Source organism: Hyla sarda, chromosome 6, assembly GCF_029499605.1.
Source record: "Hyla sarda isolate aHylSar1 chromosome 6, aHylSar1.hap1, whole genome shotgun sequence".
NCBI classification, from domain to species: Eukaryota; Metazoa; Chordata; class Amphibia; order Anura; family Hylidae; genus Hyla; species Hyla sarda.
In genome coordinates this window covers 38,155,210-38,182,646 of record NC_079194.1, presented here as the reverse complement: position 1 = coordinate 38,182,646, position 27,437 = coordinate 38,155,210, and the positions used below count along the sequence as shown (strand labels likewise).

The following is a 27,437-nucleotide window of genomic DNA, read 5'->3' as shown; positions in this document are numbered from 1 at the left end:
AATCGCCGGTCAATTCAGACCGGGCGATGTGTGGCGATTCCTTTCCCTGACGCTCGCCGGGCAGGGATTGGACCGGGATGCCTGCTGAAATCATTCAGCAGGAATCCTGGAACATTGCCGAGGGGGGTCAAATTGCTGGTCAATTCAGACCGGCGGTCTGCAGTGATTCCTGGTAGTTGGGGTCACATGTGACCCCATGATTCGGAAAAGGAGGATGATGAGTGGTGTAATATACACCGCTAATTATCCTCCATACTTTCCTGGGATGTGGCAGTGTTGCCACTCCCTCCAGGACAATTGTAATTGGGCGGTCGTGGTGATCGCACCAATCACAGTGTATCAGAAGGGTAGAGGAGAGCAGGAGCTCGTTGCTCCGCTCTGCTCACCAACATTGTGTGTCTAAAGCTGAGCAGGACGGAGCCCCGTGCTACATGTCCCCCTCACAGTTGAAAAAGTGCCCCTTGTTTTTGCTGCGTGACCCCGGCCCTACAGGGTCGCTTTGGTCTGCCCCCAGTGTTTTTTTATTTATTTTTTGGGTGCAGACCTGGTAACCGCATGGCCGGGCCCTCTTACGTATAAAAGTAGCCAATCACCCAACCAACGCTGATCAGTCAAATATTACTTTTTTTTGTGGTGCAGGTACTTTTTTGTGAATTATAAGCACCATTTTATTTATTTTTTTGCACCTATAGGCGGTCCGTGCCACCATTAGCAGGCCTGGTCTTTGTTGACGGACTGTACCTGTGTGTGTGGCCTGCCCCACCGCTGTCAGTGATTTTTCACTGATCAGCGTTTTTTGGGGGGGTTCATGCGGGTGCTTTTTTCGTGTTTTAGCATTTTTTTATTTAATTTTTCGTGTTTTTTTGTGTGGGGGTCTGTGTATGTGTCACCAGCCACTGTTCTGGCTGGGCTGAGTGGCTGGACCCCCCCCCACTGACTTCTGCGCCCCCTGTCACCACCAATCGCTAATCAGTGCGCACACCACTGATTAATTAAACACTTTTTTTTGGCGCAGGGCTTTTTGCGCTAGGAGTCCTTTTTTGTCCCTGGTTCGAGGCCATTCGGAAATGTTTGTATTATGCAGATAATACGGCATGTCCCCAAATTTTTAGAGGCCTATGTACCTGGAAGGGAGTTCTCGATTGATGAGTCTCTCATCAGCTTTAAGGGGCAACTCAGCTTCCGGCAATACATCCCAACCAAGCGGAAGTGGTATGGCGTGAAGATGTATAAACTTTGCGAGAGTGCCTCAGGGTACACTTGCAAGTTTATGGTGTATGAACCCCCAGAATGTCCCCCCACTCTGGGTGTTAGCAGAAAAAATGTCTGGGGCCTTTTGCACCCATTGCTAGATAAGGGTTACCACTAGAGATGAGCGAATCGAAGTTGAAGAACCCGAATTCGTTACGAATTTCATGAAAAATTTGATTCGCAACGAATGCGAATTTCGCCACGATTCTTGCCTCTCTTCATTTCATCTATGCACTCAGATAGAGAGGATGGGACTGCGTGTGTGTGTAGCTCATACCACAGCGTTACACTGCAACTGCTAGTCACATCAGCATTAGGGAAAGGCAGGAGTGCAGAGTGCTGTGCTGTTACACTGAGAAGGATCATTGATAGCTAAACCTCCTATTCACGTTATTGAGCATTGCAGCAGAGAGGGGCAGATAGCTGTCAGCTGCCTCATACAGATCTCCAAGCTGCCTGAACTTTCTGAAGCATCTTATCTCCTAATTTTTCAGTCCAATTGAGTTTATTTTTATTTGCTCCACAAATCTTCTGCTGCTCAGAATTGTGTGACAGAGTGCAATTTAGGGTTTAATCGATTGCGGATGTCCGCCATTACTGGCAGGTCCCTGGCTGCTATCAGCAGCCTGGAACTGCCGCGCATGACCCGAGCATCGCTCCGATGCTCGCGGTTATGCATAGGACGTAAATGTACGTCCTGGTGCGTTAAGTACCAGCTCACCAGAACGTATATTTACGTCTGGCGTCGTTAAGGGGTTATTGATAGCCAAAAAAGGCATCAGTTTTGATCCGCATCCGATTTTGTACGATTTAAAATCGGAGGTAAAATCAGGGTTGACCACAATTTTTTGTCCAGATTCAAAATCTGATCGAAATCAATCATGTCCGATTTTTTTATTATTGAGTTCTATGCAAATCGTATGAAATTGTGTGACTGTCCGATTCTATCAGATTAATCGCGCACAAATTTATTTTACGGATGCGCAGTACACTCTGGAAAGTGCTACATATAATAGTGCTACATGCTTGGCATACATATAATTTTTAAAACAGGATCAGATTTTCTTGAAAATCAGTTGGAATTTTCATCTGTACGATTTTTGGATATGATTTTAAATCGGATAGCAAAGAAACTTTTACATACAATTGTATGCGATTTTTTGCAATCCAATTTTACAGACCTCTATAATCGGATGGTTAAATCACAATGTGAACTTAGCTTTACTACTTGTGAGACTAAAAAAAATTTGGTTAATACCAGCAATTAAGTGTTAAAAACAAGATTTTTAACTTTTACAGCCCACTGATCAAAAAAACAGTGCGGTCTACGCAATATAACCCTTGCTACGTTCCTTGAGGGGTGTAGTTTCCAAAATGGTGTCACATGTGTGGGGTTTCTGCTGTTCTTGCACAATGGTGACTTTGTAAACACACATGTAAACACACCTCAACTTCAATTCCAACAAACTTTTCATCCCAAAAGCCCAATGGCGCTCCTTCTATTCTGAGCATTGCAGTGTGCCCTCAGAGCACTTTACATCCACATATGGGGTATTTTCCTTCTCAGGCGAAATTGCACAACACATTTTGAGGGCCTTTTCCCCTATTACCCCATGTGAAATGAAACATTTGGGGTAACACTATCAATATAGTGTGAAAAATATAATTTTTTACTTTTACGGCCCACTGTTCAAAAAACCTGTGAGGTTTAAGTACTCACTGTAACCCTTGTTATGTTCCTGGAGGGGTGGAGTTTCCAAAATGGTTTCACATGTGGGGTGTTTCTGCTGTTCTGGAACCATGGAATGTTTGTTAATGCACATGGACGCCGAATCAATTCCAGCAAAATTCTCTCTCCAAAAGTCCAATGGCGATCTTTATGTTCTCTGACCTGTAGTGCTCCAGCAGAGCACTTTACGTCCAAAAATGGAACGTTTTCTTAAATGGGGAGTAATTGGCCTTTAAGTTTGGGGTCTATTTTCTCCTATTACACCATGTGAAAATGAAAAATTTTGATTAACACCATAATTTTAGTGTTATACAAAAAAAAAGAGGATTGCAGCAGCACACATTGGTCAAAAAAATTGAGGCTCTTAGCGCACTTTTTGATCAAAAAGTGTCCCCCATCCACCACGGGGAGGTGGCCTCATTTAGGATGGGAACCTAGCACAAATTCTGAGCCTAACACTCAACTATCCACTCACCTCTGCTGGGCATATAGCCTCTGACTGGGTGACATGCTGGATCCATTTAAAACTCCCCCTGTGAGAAAGGGGGAGGGGTGCACAGCTATAGAGGGTGCCATTTCCCCCTGAATTGTACATACAAGAAAAAAGAAAGATAGCCAGCACAACAGCCTAATACACGGGTGCACATTGCCATGGCATATACAGAGTATACAAAAAAAGAGGATTGCAGCAGCACACATTGGTCAAAAAAATTGAGGCTCTTAGCGCACTTTTTGATCAAAATGTGTCCCCCAGCCACCACGGGGAGGTGGCCTTTTTAGTGTTAAAAATCAAATTTTTCATTTTCTCGTCCAAGTTCAATGCAAACCCTTCAAACACCTGTGAGGTGTTAACCCCTTAAATACGCCGGACGTGATTGTACGTCCTGGTGAGCTGGTACTTAACACACCAGGACATACATTTACGTCCTATGTATAACTGCGAGCATCAGAGCGATGCTCGCATCACGCACGGCAGGTCCCGGCTACTGATAGCAGCCAGGGACCTGCCCATAATGGTGGACATCTGCGATCGCACGGATGTCCACCATTAACCCCTCAGATGCCGTTATCAATACAGATCACACCATCTGCAGCATTGCAGTACTTTGAATGGATGATTGGATCGCCCGCAGCACTGCTGCGGCAATCCGATCATCCAGCATGGCAGACGGAGGTCCCCTCACCTGCCTCCACTGCCTTCCACAGGTCTTCTGCTCTGGTCTGCGATCGAGCAAAAAAACAAGCCCACATACTAGTCTGTGGAGGAAAATATAAAAGAGTTATGATTTTTTTAAGGCAAGGAGGAAAAAACGAAAACGTAAAAATAAATTTGTCTGAGTCCTTAAGGGGTTAAGGCTCACTGTACCCCCTGTTACGTTCCTTGAGGGGTGTAGTTTCCCAAATAGTGTGCCATGTGTTGCTTTTTTTTTTTTTTTTTTTTGATGTTCTGGCACCGTGGGGACTTGCTAAATGCAACATGACCTTCAAAAACCATTTCAGCAAAATTCTCTTTTAAAAAGCCAAATTTTGCACCTTCTCTTCTGAGCATTGTAGTGCAGCAGCAGAGCACTTTACACATATGGGGTATTTCCATACTCAGAAGAAATGGGGTTTAAAATTTTGGGGTCCATTTTCTCCCATTACCCATAGTAAAAAAAAAAATAAAGGAAAATTTGGGGCAACACCATAATTTTTGTGTTGAAAATCATATTTTCCATTTTCACATTCAACTTTAACGCAAAGTCGTCAAACACCTGTGAGGTGTTAAGGCTCACTATACCCCTTGTTATGTTCCTTGGGGGATGTAGTTTCCCCAAATAGTGTGCCATGTTTTTTTTTTTTTTCTTTTTGCTGTTCTGGCACCATGGGGGCTTCCTAAATGCAAAATGCCCCCCAAAAACCATTACAGCAAAATTGCTCACCAAAATTCCACAGTTGCTCTTTCCCTCTTGAGCCTGCAGAGCACTTTATGTCAACATATCAGGTATTTCCATACTCAAGAGAAATTTGGCTACAAATTTTGGGGGGCTTTTTCTCCTTATACAACTTTTAAAATGAAAAAAAAAAATGGGGCTACAAGAACATTAGTGTAAAAATGCAGATTTAGATTTTTCTCCTCCACTTTGCTGTTTTCTGTGAAACAGCTAAAGGGTTAACAAACTTTTTGAATGTCATTTTGAATACTTTGAAGAATGCACTTTCTATAATGGGGTCATTTATGGGGTATTCCTCACAGAAAGGCCCCTCAAATCCACTTCGAACCTAACTGGTTCCTGAAAAGTTGTGATTTTGAAATCTTCGTGAAAATTTAGAAAATTGCTGCTATACTTCGAAACCCTCTAATGTCTTAAACAAGTTTAAAAAATGTCAAGTTTATGATGCCAACATAAAGTAGACATTTTGTTTTTGTGAATTAATATATAATTGTTTTGGAATATCCATTTTTCTTACAAGCAGAGAGTTTCAAAGTTAGAAAAATGCAAAATGTTCAAAATTTTCATGAAATTTGGGGATTTTTCACCAAAAAAAGATGCAAGTAAGACGAAAATTTACCACTATGTTAAAGTAGAATATGTACCATAGAAACATAGTTCATAGTTCATAAGGTTGAAAAAAGACCAGAGTCCATCAAGTTCAACCTATAACCCTAATGAGTCCCCACTTAATTGATCCAGAGGAAGGCAAAAAACCCTCATACTAAAGGTAAAAATTCCTTCCCGACTCCAAATATGGCATCAGAATAAATCCCAGGATCAATGTTCTGTCACTATAAATCTAGTATACATAACCATCAATGTTATTATGCTCCAAAAAAGCATCCAGACCCCTTTTGAACTCTTTTACAGAGTTCACCATAACCACCTCCTCAGGCAGAGAATTCCACAGTCTCACTGCTCTTACAGTAAAGAACCCCCGTCTGTGCTGGTGTAGAAACCTTCTTTCCTCTATACGTAGTGGATGCCCCCTTGTTATAGATACAGTCCTGGTATAAATAGATCATGAGAGAGATCTCCGTGCTGTCCCCTGATATATTTATACATAGATATTAGGTCTCCCCTAAGCCTTCTTTTTTTCTAAACTAAATAACCCTAATTCTGATAATCTTTCTGGGTACTGTAGTCCTCCAATTCCCGGTATTACTCTGGTTGCCCGTCTTTGAACCCTCTCCAGCTCCCCTATATCTTTCTTGTACACTGGTGCCCAGCACTGTACACAGCATTCTATGTGTGGTTTGACTAGTGATTTGTACAGAGGTAGAAATATTTCCTTGTCATGGGCGTCTATGCCCCTATTGATGCACCCCATGATTTTATTTGCCTTGGCAGCAGCGTCCAGACACTGGTCACTACAGCTAAATTGACTGTTAACTAAGACTCCTAAATCCTTTTCCATGTCAGTCGTTCCAAGTGTTCTCCCATTTAATACATAATCCCAGCCCGGATTTTTCTTCCCCACGTGCATTACCTTACATTTATCAGTGTTGAACCTCATCTGCCACTTCCCAGCCCAAACCTCCAACCTATGCAGATCCATTTGTAACAGTGCACTGTCCTCTATAGTGTTTACCACTTTACAGAATTTAGTATCATCTGCAATAATAAATATATTAAATAGAACAGGACCCAAGACGGACCCCTGTGGTACCCCACCAGTAACCGTCACCCAATCAGAATAAGTACCATTAATAACCACCCTCTGTTTCCTATCATTGAGCCAGTTACTTACCCACTTGCACACATTCTCCCCCAGCCCCATCCTTCTCATTTTATGCACTAACCTTTTATGTGGCACCGTATCAAATGCTTTGGAAAAGTCCAGATATACAACATCCAGCAATTGCCCCTGGTCCAGTCTGGAGCTGACCTCCTCATAAAAGATGATCAGGTTAGTTTGACAGGACCAATCCCTCATAAAACCATGCTGATATGGGGTCATACATTTAATTTCATTAAGATACTCCAGAACTGCATCCCTTAGAAAACCCTCAAACAATTTACATACAACGGAAGTTAAACTAACAGGTCTATAATTCCTGGGGACACCTTTTGATCCCTTTTTAAATATTGGTACCCCATTTGCCATGTGCCAGTCCTGGGGAACAGTCCCTGTTACTATGGATTCCCTGAATATTAAAAATAGGGGTCTGTCTATTACATTACTTAATTCCTTTAGAACACGGGGGTGAATGCCATCTGGACCTGGTGATTTGTCTATTTAGATTTTTTGTAGGCGGCATTGTACTTCTTTCTGGGTTAAACAGGTGACCTTTACTGGGGAGTTTACCTTATATCGCTGTATTTCACCAGGTATTTCATTTTCCTCGGTGAACACAGTGGAGAAGAATTTGTTTAATATATTTGCTTTTTCCTGATCCCCGTTTATAATTTCTTCCTCATAATTTTTTTTAAAGGGCCCACACTTTCATTTTTGATCTTTTTGATTTTGCTATTTAAATAGTTAAATAACATTTTGAGGTTAGTTTTACTCTCTTTGGCAATGAGTCTTTTCTGTCTCTATTTTTGCGGTTTTTATCTGTATTTTTTACATATTTTACATTTTTCTCTATAGCTTTTTAATGCTTCTTCACTGCCGTCCTGTTTTAGTAGTTTAAATGCTTTATTTTGGTCATTTATTGCACCCTTAACATTTTTATTCATTCATATTGGTTTTCTTTTATTTCTGACCCTTTTATTCCCATAAGGTATATACATCTTGCAGTGAGAATTTAAGATATTTTTAAAAGTCTCCCCTTTAGTGTCAGTACTCTTGTTTTTGAGGACATTATCCAATTTTATATTGTTAAGGGCTTCTCTGAGTTGGTCAAACTTTGCCTTCCTAAAGTTAATTGTTTTTGTGGCCCCTCGAGAGCTTCCCTTATTGAACAACAAGTTATAATGTATTATATTATGATCACTATTTCCTAGGTATCCTTCTACTTGCACATTAGTTACTCTGTCAGGTCTGTTGGTTAATATTAAGTCCAGTAGGGCGCCCCCTCTGGTCGGGCCCTGCACCATTTGGGACAGATAATTGTTTTTATCTATAATCAGAAACCTGTTTCCTTTATGAAATTCACAGGACTCAGTCTCCCAATTTATATCAGGAGAGTTAAAGTCCCCCATTATAATTAGAGATGATCGAACTTTTCAAAAATTTGATTCGGACGATTCGCCGAATTTTCCGAAAAAGTTCATTTCGATCCAAATTTTTTCGTGGCGAATCTATATTAAAAAAGGCTATTTCTATCCTACATACAGCCTCTATAGGGGTATAGAACACTTTGCTGTGTTCTAAAACGCATATGGAGTGTGCTGGGGTAGTGAAATAATACTGTTATTCAGAATAGCATGCAGATTACCGGCATCGCTTTTAGAATCACTGCCGCACAGCAGCACAATGACAGAGCCTGGTGGTGGCATCAGTGTGAGGAGACCATATAGTGACTGAATAACATAGTGTGGAGGTGTTGGCAGCATGAGGACACCATATAGGGGCTGAATGACACAGCATGGACATGTTGTCAGCATGAGGAGACCATATAGTGGCTGAATGACACAGCGTGGAGGTGTTGGCAGCATGAGGACACCATATAGTGGCTGAATGACACAGCTTGGATGAGGCTGAAGCATGAGGACACCATATAGTGGCTGAATGACACAGAATGGAGTTGTTGGCAGCATGAGGACACCATATAGTGGCTTAATGGCACAGCGTGGAGGTGTTGGCAGCATGAAGACACTATATAGTGGCTGAATGACACAGCATGGACATGTTGTCAACATGAGGAGACCATATAGTGGCGGAATGGCACAGCGTGGAGGTGTTGGCAGCATGAGGAGACCATATAGTGGATGAATGGCACAGCCCGGAGTTGCCAGCACCATGAATAGGCACTAGGCCTTCACAATCCCTAAGATTAAAAGATGAATTAAGGAATTTTAACCGAAGATTTCAGATAGCGGGTGCTACCAATGAGAAAACTTGAAATTCCCACACCCAGGCACCACAGCGGCATCAGTAACCCATATATTGCCTGAATGACACAGCCTGGAGTTGGCTGATGCACGAGTTCACACCAGGGCTTCACAATCCACCCCCAAAAAAAAAAACACAATTTTTTAAATTTTTGAAAAAGATTTTGGATAGCGGGTGCTACCTATGAGAAAATTTGAAATTACCAGACCCAGGCCCCACAGCGGCATCAGTAACCTATATATTGCCTGAATGACACAGCCTGGAGTTGGCTGATGCACGAGTTTACACCAGGGCTTCACAATCCCCCCAAAAAACACCACCATTTTTGAAATTTTTGAAAAAGATTTTGGATAGCGGGTGCTACCTATGAGAAAATGTGAAATTACCAGACCCAGGCCCCACAGCGGCATCAGTAACCCATATATTGCCTGAATGACACATCCTGGAGTTGGCTGATGCACGAGTTCACACCAGGGCTTCACAATCCACCCCAAAAAACACCACAATTTTAGAAATTTTTGAAAAAGATTTTGGATAACGGGTGCTACCCATGAGAAAATTTGAAATTCTCAGACCCAGGCCCAGCAGCGCCATAATTTTTTGATTTGAAATTTAAAACAACCTTTGCGTGTCCCAGACCCCAGGGTGTGGATACGAAGGACCAAATCCAACAAGCCCCCACAGGGCTCATGTGGCCATGAGATTTAGGCAAAACGTCTCCATTGCCCTGACCGGCCATTGTTTCCATGACTTCTCGCCAAGGCAAACCATGTGAAGAACAGCGTGACACCGCCGTGCCCTGCACACATGGTATGCTGAAGGGCCACTGAGACTTGTCCGGGCCGTGGAGGTTTAAGACACAGTGGAGGATGTGGAGGCGGAGTAGCATACTGTCACTGGACCAACGGGCTGACAGAGTGTAGCAGGAAGCAGCATTGAGTACACACCAGGGCTTTAGAATCCCAAAGTAAAAACAAGGATTTTTAAAATAATTTTAAGAATATTTAGGACAGCAGGTGCATGAATGACACATCCTGGAGTTGGCTGATGTATGAGTACACACTAGGGCTTCACAATCCCTCCAAAAAAACACAACAATTGTAGAAATTTATGAAGAAGACTTATGGATAGCGGGTGCTACCTATGAGAAAATTTGAAATTCCCAGACCCAGGCTCAGCAGCGCCATCAGTAAACCATATATTGCCTGAATGACACAGGCTGGAGTTGGCTGATGCATGAGTACGCACCAAAGCTTCACAATCCCTAATAAAAAGACAAAAAATTTTAACGAAAAATTTTTCAAGAAAATTTAGGACAGCGAGTGCTCTCTATATATTGCTAGAATGACGCAGCCTGGAGTTGGCTGCAGCATGAGGAGACCATTTAAATGTGTTATTTTTTTATTTGAAATTTAAATCAAAATTTGTGTCCCGGACCCCGCCGTGTGGGTACAAAGGACCTAATCTCACAAGCACCCACAGGGCTCATGTGGCCGTAAGATGTAGGCGCAACGTCTCCATATCCCTGACCGGCCATTTTTGGTTTTTGTACCTTTGTTTAAGAACAAGCGCATATCCAAGAGTCCAGAAGACTCTATAATGCAGGACGGTGTACCACCAAAAGACATTCTTCCCAAATATAATAAGTGACACAATTTGTGAAATAAAAAAAAAAAAATTGAAATTCCAAGACCCATGCCCCACCTCTGCTGCATCAGTAACCCATATATTGCCTAAAGGACACAGACTGGAGTTGACTGATGCACGAGTACACACCCATCACCCGGGCTTCACAATCCACCCCTCCCCCCGCCCCCCCAAATCAACAAAATTGTATACATTTTTTAAAGAAATGTATACCTTTGTGTAAAAACAAGCATGTCCAACAGTTCAGAAGACTCTATAATGCAGGACGGTGGACCACCCAAAGACTTTCTTCTCAAAAATAATAAACAACACAATGTTTTAAAAAAATAAATAAAAAATGATGACATATGTGTGTAAGCGCATCTGTCTCAAAAAGCCTGTCTCACCAATAACCAATCAGATCACTTTAATAACCCCTTACATTGCACAATCAACTGCGAGATCGAGCAATAACAGGTGTGTTATGGCCTCAGATGTCTGGGACGCACTAGCGCTCCACTGAACGGATAAGCGCGTCTCTATCTTTCACCGACAGGTGCGGGTAACCCACTACCTCTTTGAAAGGTAAGCTGCCTCGAAGCAGGGGTCTCCCCCGGGCAGGTTTGTCTCCTGAATTTCCACTACTGCCACACCACGCTGACTGCCAACCGTGCTACCACCTTGCTGACTCAAGGGCAACCTGCAACTCTCTTCTCCTGATGATGTTTAAGCCCCTTCTGCACCCGGCTCCCATTGGCGATAGTTATCATTTTTGCCAGGAAAGAAGAATCACAACTAAGTGCGGGTCATAAGCTAGGGTTCATTAAGTCCCTGCCCCTTGTACACACCGCATGTTTCTACTAACAATTGGATGGTTTAGTGAGGTCCTTGGATCGGCCCCGGCGGGGTAGGAGAAGGCCCTGGCAGAGCGCCGAGAATTTAACGATCATTGTTGAAATTTGCATTAAGCATGTATTTAGCTACTGCTAAACTTCAAAAAATTATAGGCCCAAGGCCTGAGGCACCAGGGAGGCAGGTAGTTCCTGAAAGACACAGAATGATTCTGGAGCAGTCATTCGCAGTACCCAAGAGGGTTTCAGAACCCCTTACATTTAAAGATCAATGTTGACATTTGCATTAAGCATGTATTTAGCTACTGCTAAACTTCAAAAAATTATAGGCCCAAGGCCAGAAGCATCAGTTTCCCCCATATTAGGAGCATAGTTGTCCCCAAGATTAGGAGCATAGCTGTCCCCCAGATTAGGAGCATAGTTGTCCCCCAGATTAGACAGCATAGTTGTCCCCAAGTCAGCACGGGCCGGTCAGAGCCAATCAAAGTGCCGTATATGGCAAGCGGGCCATAAAATGCCAAGGTCTAGTTGTGGCCATAAATCAAGTTTGGCTGCCCAGAAGTCCAGCAGATCTTCAATGGTTGTTGACATGGCCATGTCAAGGTATGCCATCACCTTCTGGTTCAGGTACTGCTCCATGTCTACCTGCTGCTGATGAGTTGCTTCACTATGCGGGTGAAGAAAGCTACTTATCAGCGACTGTAGACTCAGGCTGCTGCTGATTGAGCTGGTACTGCTCCTCCCACCCCTCCCCAGCAGCCATGGCAGTGGAAGGTGTGCGCAGAGGGCCCCCGAGTCAGACCTGCGAGTGGATGGACCATGTGGCCGATATGCATCAGCCAACTGACTACGTAGAATCTCTCTGTAGTGGGTCAGTTTGTCCTCCCTCTCAGTGGGTGTAAAAAAGGCCCCCATTTTGGGACAGTAGCGAGGGTCTAAAAAGGTGGAGATCCAGAAGTCATCCCGCTGAAGAATTTGGACAATTAGGGGGTCACTACGCAAGCAACTGAGCATGCATCGTGCCATTTGCGCCAGTGACTCGGAGGGACTACCTGCCTCCATCTCCACTGCATACTGGCACGGTGTGTCTGGTCCTCTGTCTCAACTTCCTCATAACCCTCCAGCTCCTCTGGCTGCTCCTGCTCCTTCTCTCCTGTCCAAAGACTAGAAACACCGGCCATCTCATCCAACCTAAACTGTGCTCCGCTCTTCCCCTCATCATACTCCTCCTCCAGTTCAGCCCCCACAGGGCTCATGTAGCCTTGAGATGTAGGCGCAACGTCTCCATTGCCGTGACCAGCCATGGTTTCAATCATTTGTTGTAGGAAATGTAGGAGTGGAATTAAGTCGTTCATGGCGTAATCCAGGCGACTCACAAATAATGTGGCTTCCTCAAAGGGCCACAGCAAAAGGCATGTGTCACGTATGAGCTGCCACTGGTTCACATTGAAGTTACACAGGGGAGTACTCTTATCTGCTTGGATCATCAAGAAATCGGTGATGACTTTTCTTTGTTCGTATAGTCTGTCCAACATATGGAGGGTGGAATTCCAACATGTGGCAACGTCACAGATAAGACTATGTTGTGGGATATCGTTCTGACGCTGCAGCTCAAGGAAGGTGTGCTTGGTGGTGTACGAGTGGCTGAAGTGCATGCACAGTTTCCTTGCCATTTTCAGGATGTTTTGCAAATGGGGTGAAGACTTGAGGAAGTGCTTGACAACCAGATTCAACACGTGTGCCATGCAGGGCGCATGTTGCACACTTCCTTGTCGCAGCGCGGACGCAATGTTCTTCCCGTTGTCGGTCCCCATGGTTCCCATTTCCAGATTTCGTGGAGTAAGCCATACTCGGATTTCTTTACGAATGAACTTTAGCAGTTCCTCCCCTGTGTGACTCCGTTCGCCAAGGCAAACCATGTGAAGAACAGCTTGACACCGCCGTGCCCTCCACACATGGTACGATGAAGGGCCACCGAGATTTGGACGTGCAGTGGAGGCCGAGGACACGGTGGAGGATGAGGAGGCGGCGTTGCACACTGTAACAGGACAAACTGCCTGTGAGCGAGAGCGTGGAGGAGGAAGCCGTGTGACCTGTCCAAGTTGCTGTTGTGGCTGTGCAGGAACCACATTTACCCAGCAAGCCGTAAAAGACAAGTATTGTCCCTGCCCGTAGTACCAGCTCCACACGTCGGCGCTGCCGTGCACTTTCTAACACACCGACAGGCTCAAGGACTGGCCCACCTTCTCTTGTACAAACTTATGCATGGCTGGTACTGCCTTCTTCGCAAAGAAATGACGGCTTGGGACTCTCCATCTCGGCTCGGCACAAGCCATCAATTCTCTGAAAGGTACAGAGTCCACCACTTGAAAAAGGAGGGACTGCAACACCAGCAACTTGGACAGGAGCACATTCAACTTCTGCGCCGTTGGATGAGTGGGCACATACTGTTGTCTCTTGGACATGGCTTCGCCGATGAATTGTTGGCGGAATGGCTGACTAAAAGCAGGAGAAGCAGGAGCGACAGAAGGGGGGTTTGACACAAAGCTCCCTTCGGCTGAGGTGGTGGAGCCTTGGCTGGATGAAGGGGGGAGCGGATGGCCACTGGGTGATGCAGCAGGCTGGACCACTTCATCGGAGCCACGGTTCTCCCAGGCAGTTTTATGGTGACGAAGCATGTGTTGATGCAGGGCCGTGGTGCCCACATTGGGACCCTGGCCACGCTTCACCTTCTGCCGACAGATCTTGCATGTGGCTACGTGAACCTCCTCCGGATGCCTTATGAAAAACTTTCACACCGCCGACTAGCTGATTTTTCCACCCGCAGTCCGTACTAATGGACTGCTACTGGCGCCGTCTCCAGGAACCCCTGTTCCACTACCTCCCGGAAAGGTAGACTGCCGCGAAGCCCCGGGCACGTTTGGCTCCTGAATTTCCACTACTGCCACCACGCTGACTGCCAACCGTGCTACCGCCTTGCTGCCTCAAGGGCAACCTGCAACTCTCTTCTCCTGATGATGATGAAGCCCCTTCTGCACCCGGCTCCCAATTGCGATCGGCTTTATCATCATCAACAGTTGTGTGCACGTGACTGATGTCCTCCTCAGGTTCCCCAACAGTGTCTGCTTCAGGACCCTGAACACTTGCAACAACGCCTCCCACGTCACTCTCTGCATCACTACTTGGGCGCCTAGCGGAGCAAGTGGTGCATGTCTCCTACCTTCTTGGCTGTCCAGTAGCTGCTGACTGTCCTCTATTAGATCGTCCTCAGTAAATAATGGACCTGAAACCACAGCATAAGATACTTCTTTAGGAGAGGGAACAGCATAGGACAAAGGCAATGGGAGGACACGGACTGCTCCCGGCCCATGCCAACTGAGGGTTGTGTCTGGGGAACCCACTGATGTGGATGAGCGTGTTAACCAATCCACGACGGCAGATGGGTTGCTGGTGGAGACACGACCGCTGGCTGATAAAGGGAGCTCAGGCCTCTCCCTGCGACTCCTGCTGCCACTCGCCCCAAGTCTGCTGCCAACTCTGCCTGTAGTATTTAGGCCTCTGCCACTCCTCTGTGCACGTCCTGTCACTTCTCTGCCTGACATACTTAGTGCGTTTGAGAGTATTACAATACGCTACACTATTCTTTATACAGTATTTGTCTAGAACAGCAGCAGTTGCTTACTTACGGCTGTCCTTGAACAGTATGTAGGCCCTTGATAGCTTAACAGGTACTAGTTGGTACAATACTTGGATGTACCTATGCGCTATGCACTGATGAGGGCAGTAATATGCCTAACTATTAGCAAAAAAAAAACTCTGTTTTTTTGTAAAACACCAGCCAGTGGATACTATGGTTTGGACTTTGATGGTATGGAGCACCTTGACAGCTTAACAGGTACTAGATGGTACAATACTTGGATGTACCTATGCGCTATTCACTGATGAGGGCAGTAATATGCCTAACTATTAGCAGAAAAAACTCAGTTTTTTTGTAAAAACACCAGCTAGTGGATACTATGGTTTGGACTTTGATGGTATGGAGCACATTGACAGCTTAACAGGTACTAAATGGTACAATACTTGGATGTACCTATGTGCTATGCACTGATGAGGGCAGTAATATGCCTAACTATTAGCAGAAAAAACTATTTAAAAAAAAAAAAACAGCCAGTGAATAGTATTGTGTAGACTTGCACAGTATGTAGCCAGCCCCTTGACAGATTAACAGGTACAAAATGGTACAAATGCACTACAGTCCACTGAACAATCACTTATTTCTGAACAGCAGCAGGACCCAACAGTGCAGCACCACAAAAAAAAAATCCAGGGATTAAACCCTAAATTGCACTCTGTCACACAATTCTGAGCAGCAGAAGATTTGTGGAGCAAATAAAAATAAACTCAATTGGGCTGAACAATGAGTATATAAGATGCTTCAGAAAGTTCAGGCAGCTTGGAGATCTGTATTAGGCAGCTGACAGCTATCTGCCCCTCTCTGCTACAATGCTCAATAACGTGAATAGGAGGTTTTGCTATCAATGATCCTTCTCAGTGTAACAGGAAAGTACTCCGCACTCCTGCCTTTCCCTAATGCTGATGTGACCAGCAGTTGCAGTGTAACGCTGTGGTATGAGCTATTCACACACACGCAGTCCCGTCCTCTCCATCTGAGTGCATAGATGAAATGAAGAGAGGCAAGATGGCCGCCGATTATATAGGACCTGTGACATCACAGGGGTCAGTCCGCCTACCTTCATTCCCGCCGCTGTTTCCCACTCTCCCATAATCCCCTGCCCCATGTACTCACATGTGGATCCGCCATCTTAGCTCTCCAATAGCCTGGAACGCTGTAAAATGGAGTTTAATGAAGCGATTCGCGCGATCGAATCGCGGCGATATTCGCATTCGTTAAAAATCTAATTTTTCATGAAATTCGGAACAAATTCGGGTTCGTCAACTTCGATTCGCTCATCTCTAATTATAATCACATCATTTTGACTTGCTGCCTTGTTTATTTTCCTCAGTAATTGATCTTCTGCCTCTTCCATTATGTTTGGTGGCTTATAGCAAACCTCTATCAGGATTGTTTTATTTTTATCTTATATATTTCTACCCATAATGACTCCAAATTATCGTTTCCCTCCCATATATCCTCCCGTAGTGCGGCCTTCAGACTCGATTTCACATGCAAACAAACTCCTCCCCATTTCCGTTTTGTCCGATCCTTCCTGAATAGACTATATCTCTGTATGTTGACAGCCCAGTCAACGCTATTGTCCAACAAAGTCTCTGTTATACCCACAAGTCCCAATTTTCTTCTGACATCAACCACTCCAGTTCGTCAGTTTTATTGGTCAGACTTCTGGCATTAGTCATCATGCAATTCAATGGTGTATGTTTTTTCTTCCTGTGATGCCTATCCCTATTAACTATTCTAACCTCTCCCTCCGCTCCACCCCCAGGTACATTGATAAGTCCCCCCTCTCTATCTACAATATCTTTCCCCTCTATGTTGTAGGTTCCCTCCCCCCCAGTCCTCCACCCTTCTAGCCATCTTCTCCCCAAGCACAGCTGCACCCTCCTCATTGAGGTGCAGACGTCCCTACGGTAGAGCCGGTAACCGACAGCAAAGTCGGCCCAGTTCTTCACAAACCCAAACCCCTCCTTCCAACACCAGCTTCTGAGCCACTTGTTTACCTCCCTGATCTCCCGCTGCCTCTCTGGTGTGGCTCGTGGTACAGGTAATATTTTCGAAAATATTACCTTGGAGGTCTTTGCTTAAGCTTGCGGCCTAAGTCCCTGAAATCATTTTTTAGGACATTCCACCTACCTCTTACTTTGTCATTGGTGCCAATATGTACCATGACTGCTGGATCCTCTCCAGCCCCACCCAGCAACCTGTCAAACTGATCAGCGATGTGCCGAACTCGAGCTCCAGGAAAACAACACACTGTTCGGCGATCCTGGTCTTTGTGACAGTTCGCCCTGTCTGTCCCCCTAATAATTGGCCTGTCCCCTATCTTGGCCTGCCCTGCACTCCTCCTTCCACCCTTATTGGAGCAGACACCCCCCTGGCCGTCAGAGGTAGTATCTTGCTGCAGTACTGCTAGCTCTAAATTGGTATCCCCCTCATCTGCCAACCGGGCAAACTTGTTGGGGTGTGCCAGTTCAGGACTAGCATCCCTGACTCATTTCCCTCTACCCCGTTTTCTAACTGTAACCCAGCTAGCTGCCTGACTGTCCTGCACCTCCGTCCCACTATCCTCCCCCACCTCTACCCCAGAGAGTACTTGCTCAGTGAGCAGGAGACTCCTCTCCAAGTTGTCAATGCTTCTCAATGTTGCCAGTCGCTCCTCTAGATCCAGGATCTGGGCTTCCAAACGAACAACTCGCTCACATCTCGCACAACAATTTGTACCCTCAAACTGTTGTTCAAGGATTGCATACATTAAACAGGATGTACATCGGACTGCGTTTTCCAACATGAAGGCCATCTAGTTATGGGGATTTAACAGATTTACAGCGAAAACAGACAGTAAATATTACAATTAAATTCTCAGTGGACCTTCTGAGTTAAAGTCTCTACAGTGTAAGCAAAGTAACACTCACAGTTCCTGCTTTCAAACTCTCAGATTTTCAAACTCTCTTTGCAGTTCCTCTCTTTCAAAGCAACTCTCAGTCAGAGCACGCTCAGAATGAGTCCCAAACTACAATTTATACACCTGTGTCCAATCTACCCCTCCCCTAGAGGCAGAATAAATAATTCCAGTTCACAAGTTTATAATATTCACTCCTCACCACACAGTAGATATCTCAGGTTTTCTAACTCTCTTGCAGTTCCTCTCTTTCAAAGCAACTCTCAGTCAGAGCAAAAAACATTTCTCAGTCAAGAAAAAACATTCTCGGAATCAGAATAAAAGGAAAAAGCATCCAAGAGTTATTAATGCATAAAGTGACAGTGGTCAGAATTGCAAAAAAAAAAAGGCTCAGTCCTTAAGGTGAAATTGGGCTGAGTCCCTAAGGGGTTAATAGAACACATTATAAAAAAAAAAATCAACTGCTTTTGTTTTTATCTAATACAAAGTCAGGACTAGATCATAAATGAAATATACATAAAAAGGAAAGGCTGAGACTTATTCTCTTTTTTAATCTATTCATGGCTTTGTATTCATTAATTTCAATTAAAAACCAGAATGCATGAACATAACTTTACTCTGTCAGGGAAGTAAAATAATAATTTCCTTGTTAGTAAAATCTGTGAAAACCTCATTCTATATTTCCTATTGCTAAGGTCCCAGAATTCTGTGTCCAAAAAGGGAAGTGGCTTTTGGGAAACAGGGCATCAATCAGCTTCGCTCCTGAAGTCACCCACGCAGCATCTCACAGCTCATGTTGGGCTCTGTTACTGCTACTGCACAATTCCATACGATCAGCAATGTCCACAATAGAAAGATGTAACAACACTGTGTTCTGTGTAAAAAACTTCCAGAATTCTTTATTGTTGTAGGAAATTCGACCATATGTTGTAGGAGCGGAAAACTGGACAACGTCAGTCACACGCTGCTTCTACGGGTCCCTGATGTCTGATTTCCTGCAACAATAAAGAATTTAGGAAGTTTTTGACACAAAACATGAGTGTCAATACATCTTTAACCACTTACTAGTTGGTCCATTTAAAGCAAAGAAAAACAGGTAGAATCACGTTCATAAATATGATGTGCTTCCTAGCAATCCATGGACACACTTGTCCTTTATTTCTGGCAAATGGTTTGATAAATGTGTTGTGAACCCGTTGTGACAATATGCACCAACACAGCTGGCACAAAAAGTGCTGAAAAGGGCACAAAGTTCCTTTAGTAAATCTGGGTCACTGTCTATAGATTTAGCTACACAACCCTTTATTTTCACTATAGGAGACATAACAAGTAGATAATAATTGATTTTCAGCATTAGATAATTGAGCTTCTAAATGTAATTTAACCAATTAGAGTAAATGCTGATGTAGTGGAACTTTCTATTGGTAAATTCAGGATACGTTCACATGTTGATAAACTCGTATTGGATCTCCCGCAGCAGGAAATTCACTACAAGTTTTGTTGCCATTGACCTCAACGAGTACCTGGAAATTCCGTGATAGTGGCAGATTTGCAAATTGCTAGTGGTAATTCTATTCTATTTTCTCTTGTTTCAGCACAATCTTCTGTGTGATTACAATAAATATATACAGGATGTAACTGCAGCCAACAAAAAAACAGGAAGAAGAAACCTGCAATGACAACTATAGACAAACAGCATTGTTTCTAAATGTAATCACATATAGAAGTCATTATATACTGTGAATTGTTTTAGTAACGAGGGTAAAAAAATAAATAAAACTTAAAAAAAAAACTGTCCCAGATATTATTTTATATTTTCTGATCTACTTTATCTGAAGTTTGTCCATTTGCTTAACGCAAACAGAATGATTAGCCGCTTCCCTCCCAACAATGAAATTGTACATCATGGGCCGTCTATCAGCTGTATTTTCATCATAACAATGTCATGGGCACTGCTAGTGTGCATGTATAAACAGTGAAGGGCGCGTAGCTGTAGCATACTTCCCCACTCCCTCTGTAGTTGCCTATATTAACCCCTTTACTTTCAGGACATAGGGCGTACCTGTATTACCTGCATGATTGGAACAAAATGACTGCTGTAATTGCACAGCAGGCATCCTGGTACATCATCCAGAAGGGTCCTGAGACAACTACTTGTTGGTGATTGGCATTATTGGCCAGTCAATTATGACCAGCGAATCATGGAGCTTCTGTGTCAGTCGGTTTCTGGTGACCTGGTGGCAGGTAATATGAGGGTGATTGGTGCTGTCCGAGACAGCAACAATCACCCTTGAGCAGCAGGAGCTCCACCTCCTGATCATTGTTATTGGTCGGTCGGACCAACGGATCAATAATAGCGCCTGGTGGGTGGTTCAAATCACCGCACCTGCTCTGCACGCCCCATCCTGGTCTGGACAGGGATCAGAGCTGGTGCCATGATTGAACTGAAGGTCTGGAGGCTCTGGACTAGCGATCCAGTACCAGGTAAGGGACAGAGGGGGTTAGGCAGTTGTAGTTATTGTCACGATGCCGGCTGGCAGGTAGTGGATCCTCTGTGCCAGAGAGGGATTGGCGTGGACCGTGCTAGTGGATCGGTTCTAAGTCACTACTGGTTTTCACCAGAGCCCGCCGCAAAGCGGGATGGTCTTGCTGCGGCGGTAGTGACCAGGTCGTATCCACTAGCAACGGCTCAACCTCTCTGGCTGCTGAAGATAGGCGCGGTACAAGGGAGTAGACAGAAGCAAGGTCGGACGTAGCAGAAGGTCGGGGCAGGCAGCAAGGATCGTAGTCAGGGGCAACGGCATGAGGTCTGGAACACAGGCTAGGAACACACAAGGAAACGCTTTCACTGGCACGATGGCAACAAGATCCGGCAAGGAAGTGCAGGGGAAGTGAGGTGATATAGGGAAGTGCACAGGTGATAACACTAATTGGAACCACTGCGCCAATCAGCGGCGCAGTGGCCCTTTAAATCGCAAAGACCCGGCGCGCGCGCGCCCTAGGGAGCGGGGCCGCGCGCGCCGGGACAGGACTGACGGAGAGCGAGTCAGGTACGGGAGCCGGGGTGCGCATCGCGAGCGGGCGCTACCCGCATCGCGAATCGCATCCCGGCTGGAGGCGGTATCGCAGCGCCCCGGGTCAGTGGATCTGACCGGAGCGCTGCAGTGAGGAGAGTGTAGCGAGCGCTCCGGGGAGGAGCGGGGACCCGGAGCGCTCGGCGTAACAGTTATGCTACAGCTGGAGGCACACATCTAAAACACCGAACATGGCCTTTAGCTTCCTGTGCATGCTGGGAGTTGTAGTTTAGCAACAGCTGGAGGTGCACTGGTTGGAAAACACTGCCCTATCTCAGTGCTCCCCCCCCCACCCCCTGTAAAAGGGTACAGTCACGTGGCAGGTTCACAGTAATTTTCCCTCTGCAACTTTCTGCTGCAGAAAATCAGCACTAGAAAACCCACTGCAGCTGAAACATGAACAAGTAACAAGAGTAAAATACTACATTTACACACACCTTTACACTGTAACTCCCCCCATGAAAATAAATAATGGCCTATACGGCAGCATTCCCTAAACAGAGAGCCTCCAGCTGGTGGCCGCGGCTCACAGAACTTTAGAATATTTTCTGGTTCGGCTCGTGCAAACTGAGAAATGTGCATTATAATTAACATGTGCACTGCAAATCCCAGCCAGCCTATTCAAAGCGCATAGAAATATCTGTTCAACTACTAAGCAAAGCTGTGGGCTGATCTCAGACCCTCCTGTGCTGTCCCTTCCTGCAAAAGCCTCATTGTGCACTACAAATCCTAGCCAGCCTTTTTCCAGGTATATACATACAAATATCTGTACAACTCAGCTAAGCTGTGAACTGACCTATATTATAGCAGCACATATTTAAATCTATGTGAATGTAGCATAGCCATCTAAAGCTCCTTACTTACATTTATAGGGTTTAAGCACACACACAGTTTATCTAATAACGCAATAAAAGCACCTACATTTAAAGAGCATTACGTATACATAAAGCGCTTGTACATCTACATTATTGGTTTAAATAACATGTTATATTTGTCTAATTGTAGAATAACAACACAGTTCAAAGTGTTGAAAGTTAAAGTTGACTAGTAGGTGAGTGAAAAATCACCACAAAAAGATAAAAATAACCTAGAAGAATATGTCTGGTAAAGGAACTGTTGGACGAGGTAGAAGACAGAAGATCTGTGCCATGTCCAGTACCAGCACCAGTACAGGTAGCCGCAGCAGCCAGGTGCTTGGTGGTAGACGTAACAGCCACATCAGCCATCCAAAGTTCTCACTGTCTGCCAGGGGTTGTTTTGTTTCACAGGATAGTATGCCCCTCGTGGGCAGGTTAACTGATTCAAGGACTTATCGTCTACAGTTACATGGCACAGTGTAAATGTCTGTCCTTTTCAGTCTGTTTTCTTTTCCCTGCCTTTGCCCCCCCCCCCCTCCATACTCCTACACAGAAGGATAGCACTAGCTATAAAGAGGAGTTGTGTCATGGTCAGCCTTTGGAGTGTGTTGCTGAGTGAGGTGTTAGAAGGAGATGCAGTGGCTGAGCATAGTACTAGTGAGACTGGTGGTTGTAGGCGTGGTGGGGATACTGTAAGTCATCATAGTGGATATTCTGAGGGGAAACAAGGAGGCCACAATAAGACATGAAAAGTTCTTACTAAGAAAATTGGTGGGGATGATGGAGAGGAGTTTGAGGATGTCAGCAGGCCTGTTGGTCTGAGCAGCTATTGAGCAGGTGACGCTGTTGCTGTTGCATCTGAAAACTTGAGGACAAACTTCTAAAAAAGAGCACATTTGGGTTGTGCTGTACTTAGCGACTTAAGGTATTCTGCCATGTGAAAATTATTTTCTATGTTACCAGATGCAGGAAATCGGGCACAGTGCTCTATCTGCAATGAGAAAGTAATGCACCGTCAGGGTCCGACTTTAGGAGGCCTCTTCTTTGGGGGAGATTTATCAAAACCTGTGTAGAGGAAGAGTGGTGCAGTTGCCCATAGCAACCAATCAGATTGCTTCTTTCATTCTTAAAGGGCAGGGCTCAAGTCCTGCAGGAACGAGTGGGAACTGAGTTCCTACACTTTTTCCACAGCAGGAACACCGTTCCCATTGGCAGGACCAGCCCTTGAGTGGCCTGTGAAAAATGAAAGAAGCAATCTGATTGGATGCCATGGGCAGCTGCACCCCTTTTCCTTTACACTGGTTTTGATAAATCTCCCCCATGGAAAGGCATCACAAGGCCTGACAACAAGCATTCCTAGTCCACCAATGCCTGCTATTTACTGGCTACAGTCACCACTAGTCCCTGCTGTGCACAATTATGTAGTCCACAGGGCGGGCCACTCCAAGCAGTTGTCGGTGTGAAGCACAGTGCATGCAGTGCAAAATTGCTGCTGCTACTTCCAGCCAGGCCTTGGAAAATTTGAATAACTTAAAATCTGTAAACCACCTGCTTTCCACTAGCTACTACAGGTCCTTGTAGTCCAGCCTTACCCTTGCTGCTGCTACTTTCAGCCAGGCCTTGAAAATTTTGAAAAACCTAAGTTTTTAAACCTGCTTTTCGCTGGGCACTAAAAGCCTGCCACCTTCGGCTGTGTGTTGGTTACTAAAAGTCTGCCACCTCCGACTGTGCCCTGGATCCTACCAGTCAGCCACCTTCTGCTGTATGCAGACTGCTACTTGTCTATGATCTTTTGAGGTATGCTGGCTACTATTAGTACTATGAGTCCATCACCTTCTGCTGTGCGCTGGTATTATCAGTCCGCCACCTCCTGCTGTACACTGGCTAATATTAGACTCACCAGTCCGCAATTACCTTTGCAGCTGATACTTCCAGATTGGACTTTTTCTTCACTATATTGTAATTGTTTTGCTACTCCCATAAAGGGATACTTTTTTGGAACGCTTGGAAAAATCCATACCATCTTCTTCACTTGCCAGACTCAAAATCTGTTGCTATTGCCTAAAAAGGGATAATTTTTGGAATGCCTGGAAAATCCATGTTCTCTTTTTCACTTTCCAGATTCAAAGCCTGTTCCTACTTCCAAAATGGGATAGTTTTTGAATGCTGGGAAAAAAACACTGTGTCTTGCGATCCTTCTGTGTGCAGGTATCTACCGACAAACCGGTATACTTTATTCCACTTTATTGAATGAGAATAAGCCTAACTATCCTTAAAATCACTAAAAATACTTGAATACATTCCTAGCAGTGTTATATAGATATTTTGAGCTCTTAGGCAGTGTAACAGGCATGTATAGGGGCCTGTTTCATTGCCAGTTCACATCAAACTAGTTTGACCAGTACTAAACATTTCACAATAGTACTAATCATTTCATCAATAATGAACAAATACACAAATATTGCATCTCAAGGACTTTATGGACACCAATCTTAGATAAAAAAAATAATCAAATTTATTAAAATATCAGTCAATACATTAAAACCATAATTACTTGCATTCCACGAGGCCCTTGTGGGTGCACTACATACAGGGCCGGACTGGGGACAAAAACCAGCCCTGGAAATTATTGCATACCAGCCCCACAGCACTGTGTCATTGTGCCAGCCAACAGCCGGCATGCATATATATATATATATATATATATATATATATACATATATATATATATACAGTGGTCCCTCAACATACGTTGGTAATTCGTTCCAAACGAGCCATCGTTTGTCGAATCCATCGTATGTTGAGGGATTCATGCAATGTAAAGTATAGGAAGCTGTACTCACCTGTCCCCGCCGCTCCGGACCGTGTCCTGCCGCTCCCGATGTTGTCCCCGCCGCTCCTGATGGTAACCTCGGGCCTCCGCTGGGCTCTCCCGGTCTTCTCCGGTCCTCTGCTAGTCTCTCCTGGTCTTCTCCAGTCCTCCGCTGTCTTCCACAAGGCCTTACTGGGCCTGCGTAGCGACGTCATTATGCCGCTGCGTACACCGTTCCTATTGGATGACGGGACGGCGAGTGCAACAGCATATTGACGTCACCGGAGAGGGCCGAGAAGACACTGGAGGACCAGCGCTGGACCCGAAGGGCACCCCGGAGCATCGTGGAGGGGTAAGTAATACTCACCGCACCACACGGGGAACATTAAGCTGCTATTCGGCAGCAGCTTTAAGCATTTTGTGCTGCCGGATAGCACTTAATGCGATTGCCCCAACATAAAAAAGCATTGTATGTCGATGCTGACATCGACATGCGATGGCCTCTGAGAGGCCATCGTATGCCGATTTGATCATATGTCGGGGCCATCGTATGTCGGGGGGGTCACTGTGTATATATATATATATATATATATATATATATATATATATATATATATATATATATATGTGTGTGTATATATAGTTTTTTCAAGAACACAGCACCTGAATGCATTGAAGAGTGCAAGGAAGTGTAGGAATCCTGGTCACAAATCCACAGCGAATTTTATAAAGAAAAAATAAAAAGTGGGTTTTATTCCAACATGTGTAGAGTTACAGGCAACGTTTCTGCTGGCTCATCCAGACATTGGGAGAGATTTATCAAAATCTTTCCTGTGGAAAAGTTGGCTAGTTGCCCACAGCAGCCAATCAAAACGCTGCTTTTATTTAGCAAAGGCCCTTTTTAAAAATAAAAGAAGTGATCTGATTGGTTTCTGGATGCGGCCCGCCCTGGGTGCAACTCTCAAGGGGGGAGCCAGGGGCGGACTGACCCGCCGCCGTCGCTGCTGAGGTCCGGGACGCTCGTCCCAGATCCCCAGCAGATAGCGCTACATTCTCCTGTATGTACGATACACGCACATACAGGAGAAGGCGCCCCCTCTGTGTGAGACGCATCTGCAGGGGGGGAGAGGGGGGTGGTACCTTTAGGGAAGGGGGGAGAGGGGGGTGCTCTGCATATACTGTACCTATAGGGAAGGGGGTAGAGGGGGGGCTCTGCATATACTGCACCTACAGGGAAGGGGGGTGCTCTGCATATACTGTACTTATAGGGAAGGGGGGAGAGGGGGGTGCTCTGCATATACTGTACCTATAGGGAAGGGGGGAGAGGGGGTTGCTCTGCATATACCTATAGGGAAGGGAGGGAGAGAAGGGGTGCTCTGCATATACCTATGGGAAAGGGAGAGGGGGTGTAGCTCTGCATATACCTATGGGGAAGGGGGGTGTAGCTCTGCATATACCTATGGGGAAGAGGGGGGTGTAGCTCTGCATATACCTATGGGGAAGGGGGGTGTAGCTCTGCATATACCTATGGGGAAGAGGGGGGTGTAGCTCTGCACATACCTATGGGAAAGAGGGGGGTGTAACTCTGCATATACCTATGGGAAAGAGGGGGGTGTAACTCTGCATATACCTATGGGAAAGAGGGGGTGTAACTCTGCATATACCTATGGGAAAGAAGGGGGATGTAACTCTGCATATACCTATGGGAAAGAGGGGGTTACCTGGCTACCTACCTACCTGCCCTTTTACTGTGCAGGACACCAAGGAGGGCATTATTACAGTTTGTGGGCCTATAGATGGAAAGATTGTGTAGAGGAGGGCACTGAATATATGCAGAGTCTGACATGTTTTTCCTGCAGATGTTAAGAGATTCACATGGCGGTCTTATCCGGACGGAGAAGAAAAGGAAAGAGGACGCTGCTGATCGGAGGTGTCAGGTTAGACCTGGCTCTATACAACATATTTTTTGGGACTGTCCTGCATTGAGACATTTTTGGTTGGAGGTCCAATCCCTAATTCTTCAGGTTTTGGGAGTACATGTCCCCCTCCATTCAACCACATATCTCCTGAATCTCCCTGTTTCCGGAATGCCCCCCACCTCTTCTAAACTGCTCTTACATATTCTGACTGCATCTAAATGTGTCATAGCCCGTTGGTGGAAATCTCCCGAATCCCCGCCGACTCGAGCCCTGTTGGAAAAAATTAAAGAGGTGTATAGGATGGAACGTCTTTCAGCAGTACTAGATAATAAACTCCATGTCTTTCAGAAGATATGGAGGCTTTGGAAGGATTATGATGATTCTCTGAATAACCACTGATGTGCCATGGCCATGCGAGATTCTCTATTTTATATTCTCTCTTTTATTTATTTTAATTTATTTAATCATTATTTCTTTTTTAATTTTACTTTCTTTCCCTTTCTCTCCTCCTACTTCATCTCTACAGTGTTTCTCCTTTATATATATAAAGTTGCAAATTTTGCTTTATATATTGCAAAGTACTCATGCTCACTGTACACATGTCTTATTTTTCTTCTGTATTAAAATACAAAATTCTTTATTTTTTATTTTTTGCAAATAGTTTTTTATTAAAGAGTTTTATGTATAACAACAAGAAACAAGAGCAGTACACTTATCAAGGTCAGCGCTTTTGACATCACGCCGTT

General features: G+C 44.9%; 1 protein-coding gene across 1 annotated transcript in view; it reads left to right on the top strand.

Annotated features, from left to right (window-relative positions):
- Nucleotides 1-19,781, top strand: part of LOC130275494 (coagulation factor XIII B chain-like) — a 429,154-nt gene extending 409,373 nt beyond the window's left edge. Inside the window, exon 11 of the mRNA XM_056523540.1 lies at nucleotides 19,625-19,781. Coding sequence (XP_056379515.1) covers nucleotides 19,625-19,641 — 17 coding nt within the window. The 3' untranslated portion in view covers nucleotides 19,642-19,781. The remainder of the gene's footprint in view (nucleotides 1-19,624) is intronic.
- Nucleotides 19,782-27,437: the final 7,656 nt, after the last annotated feature.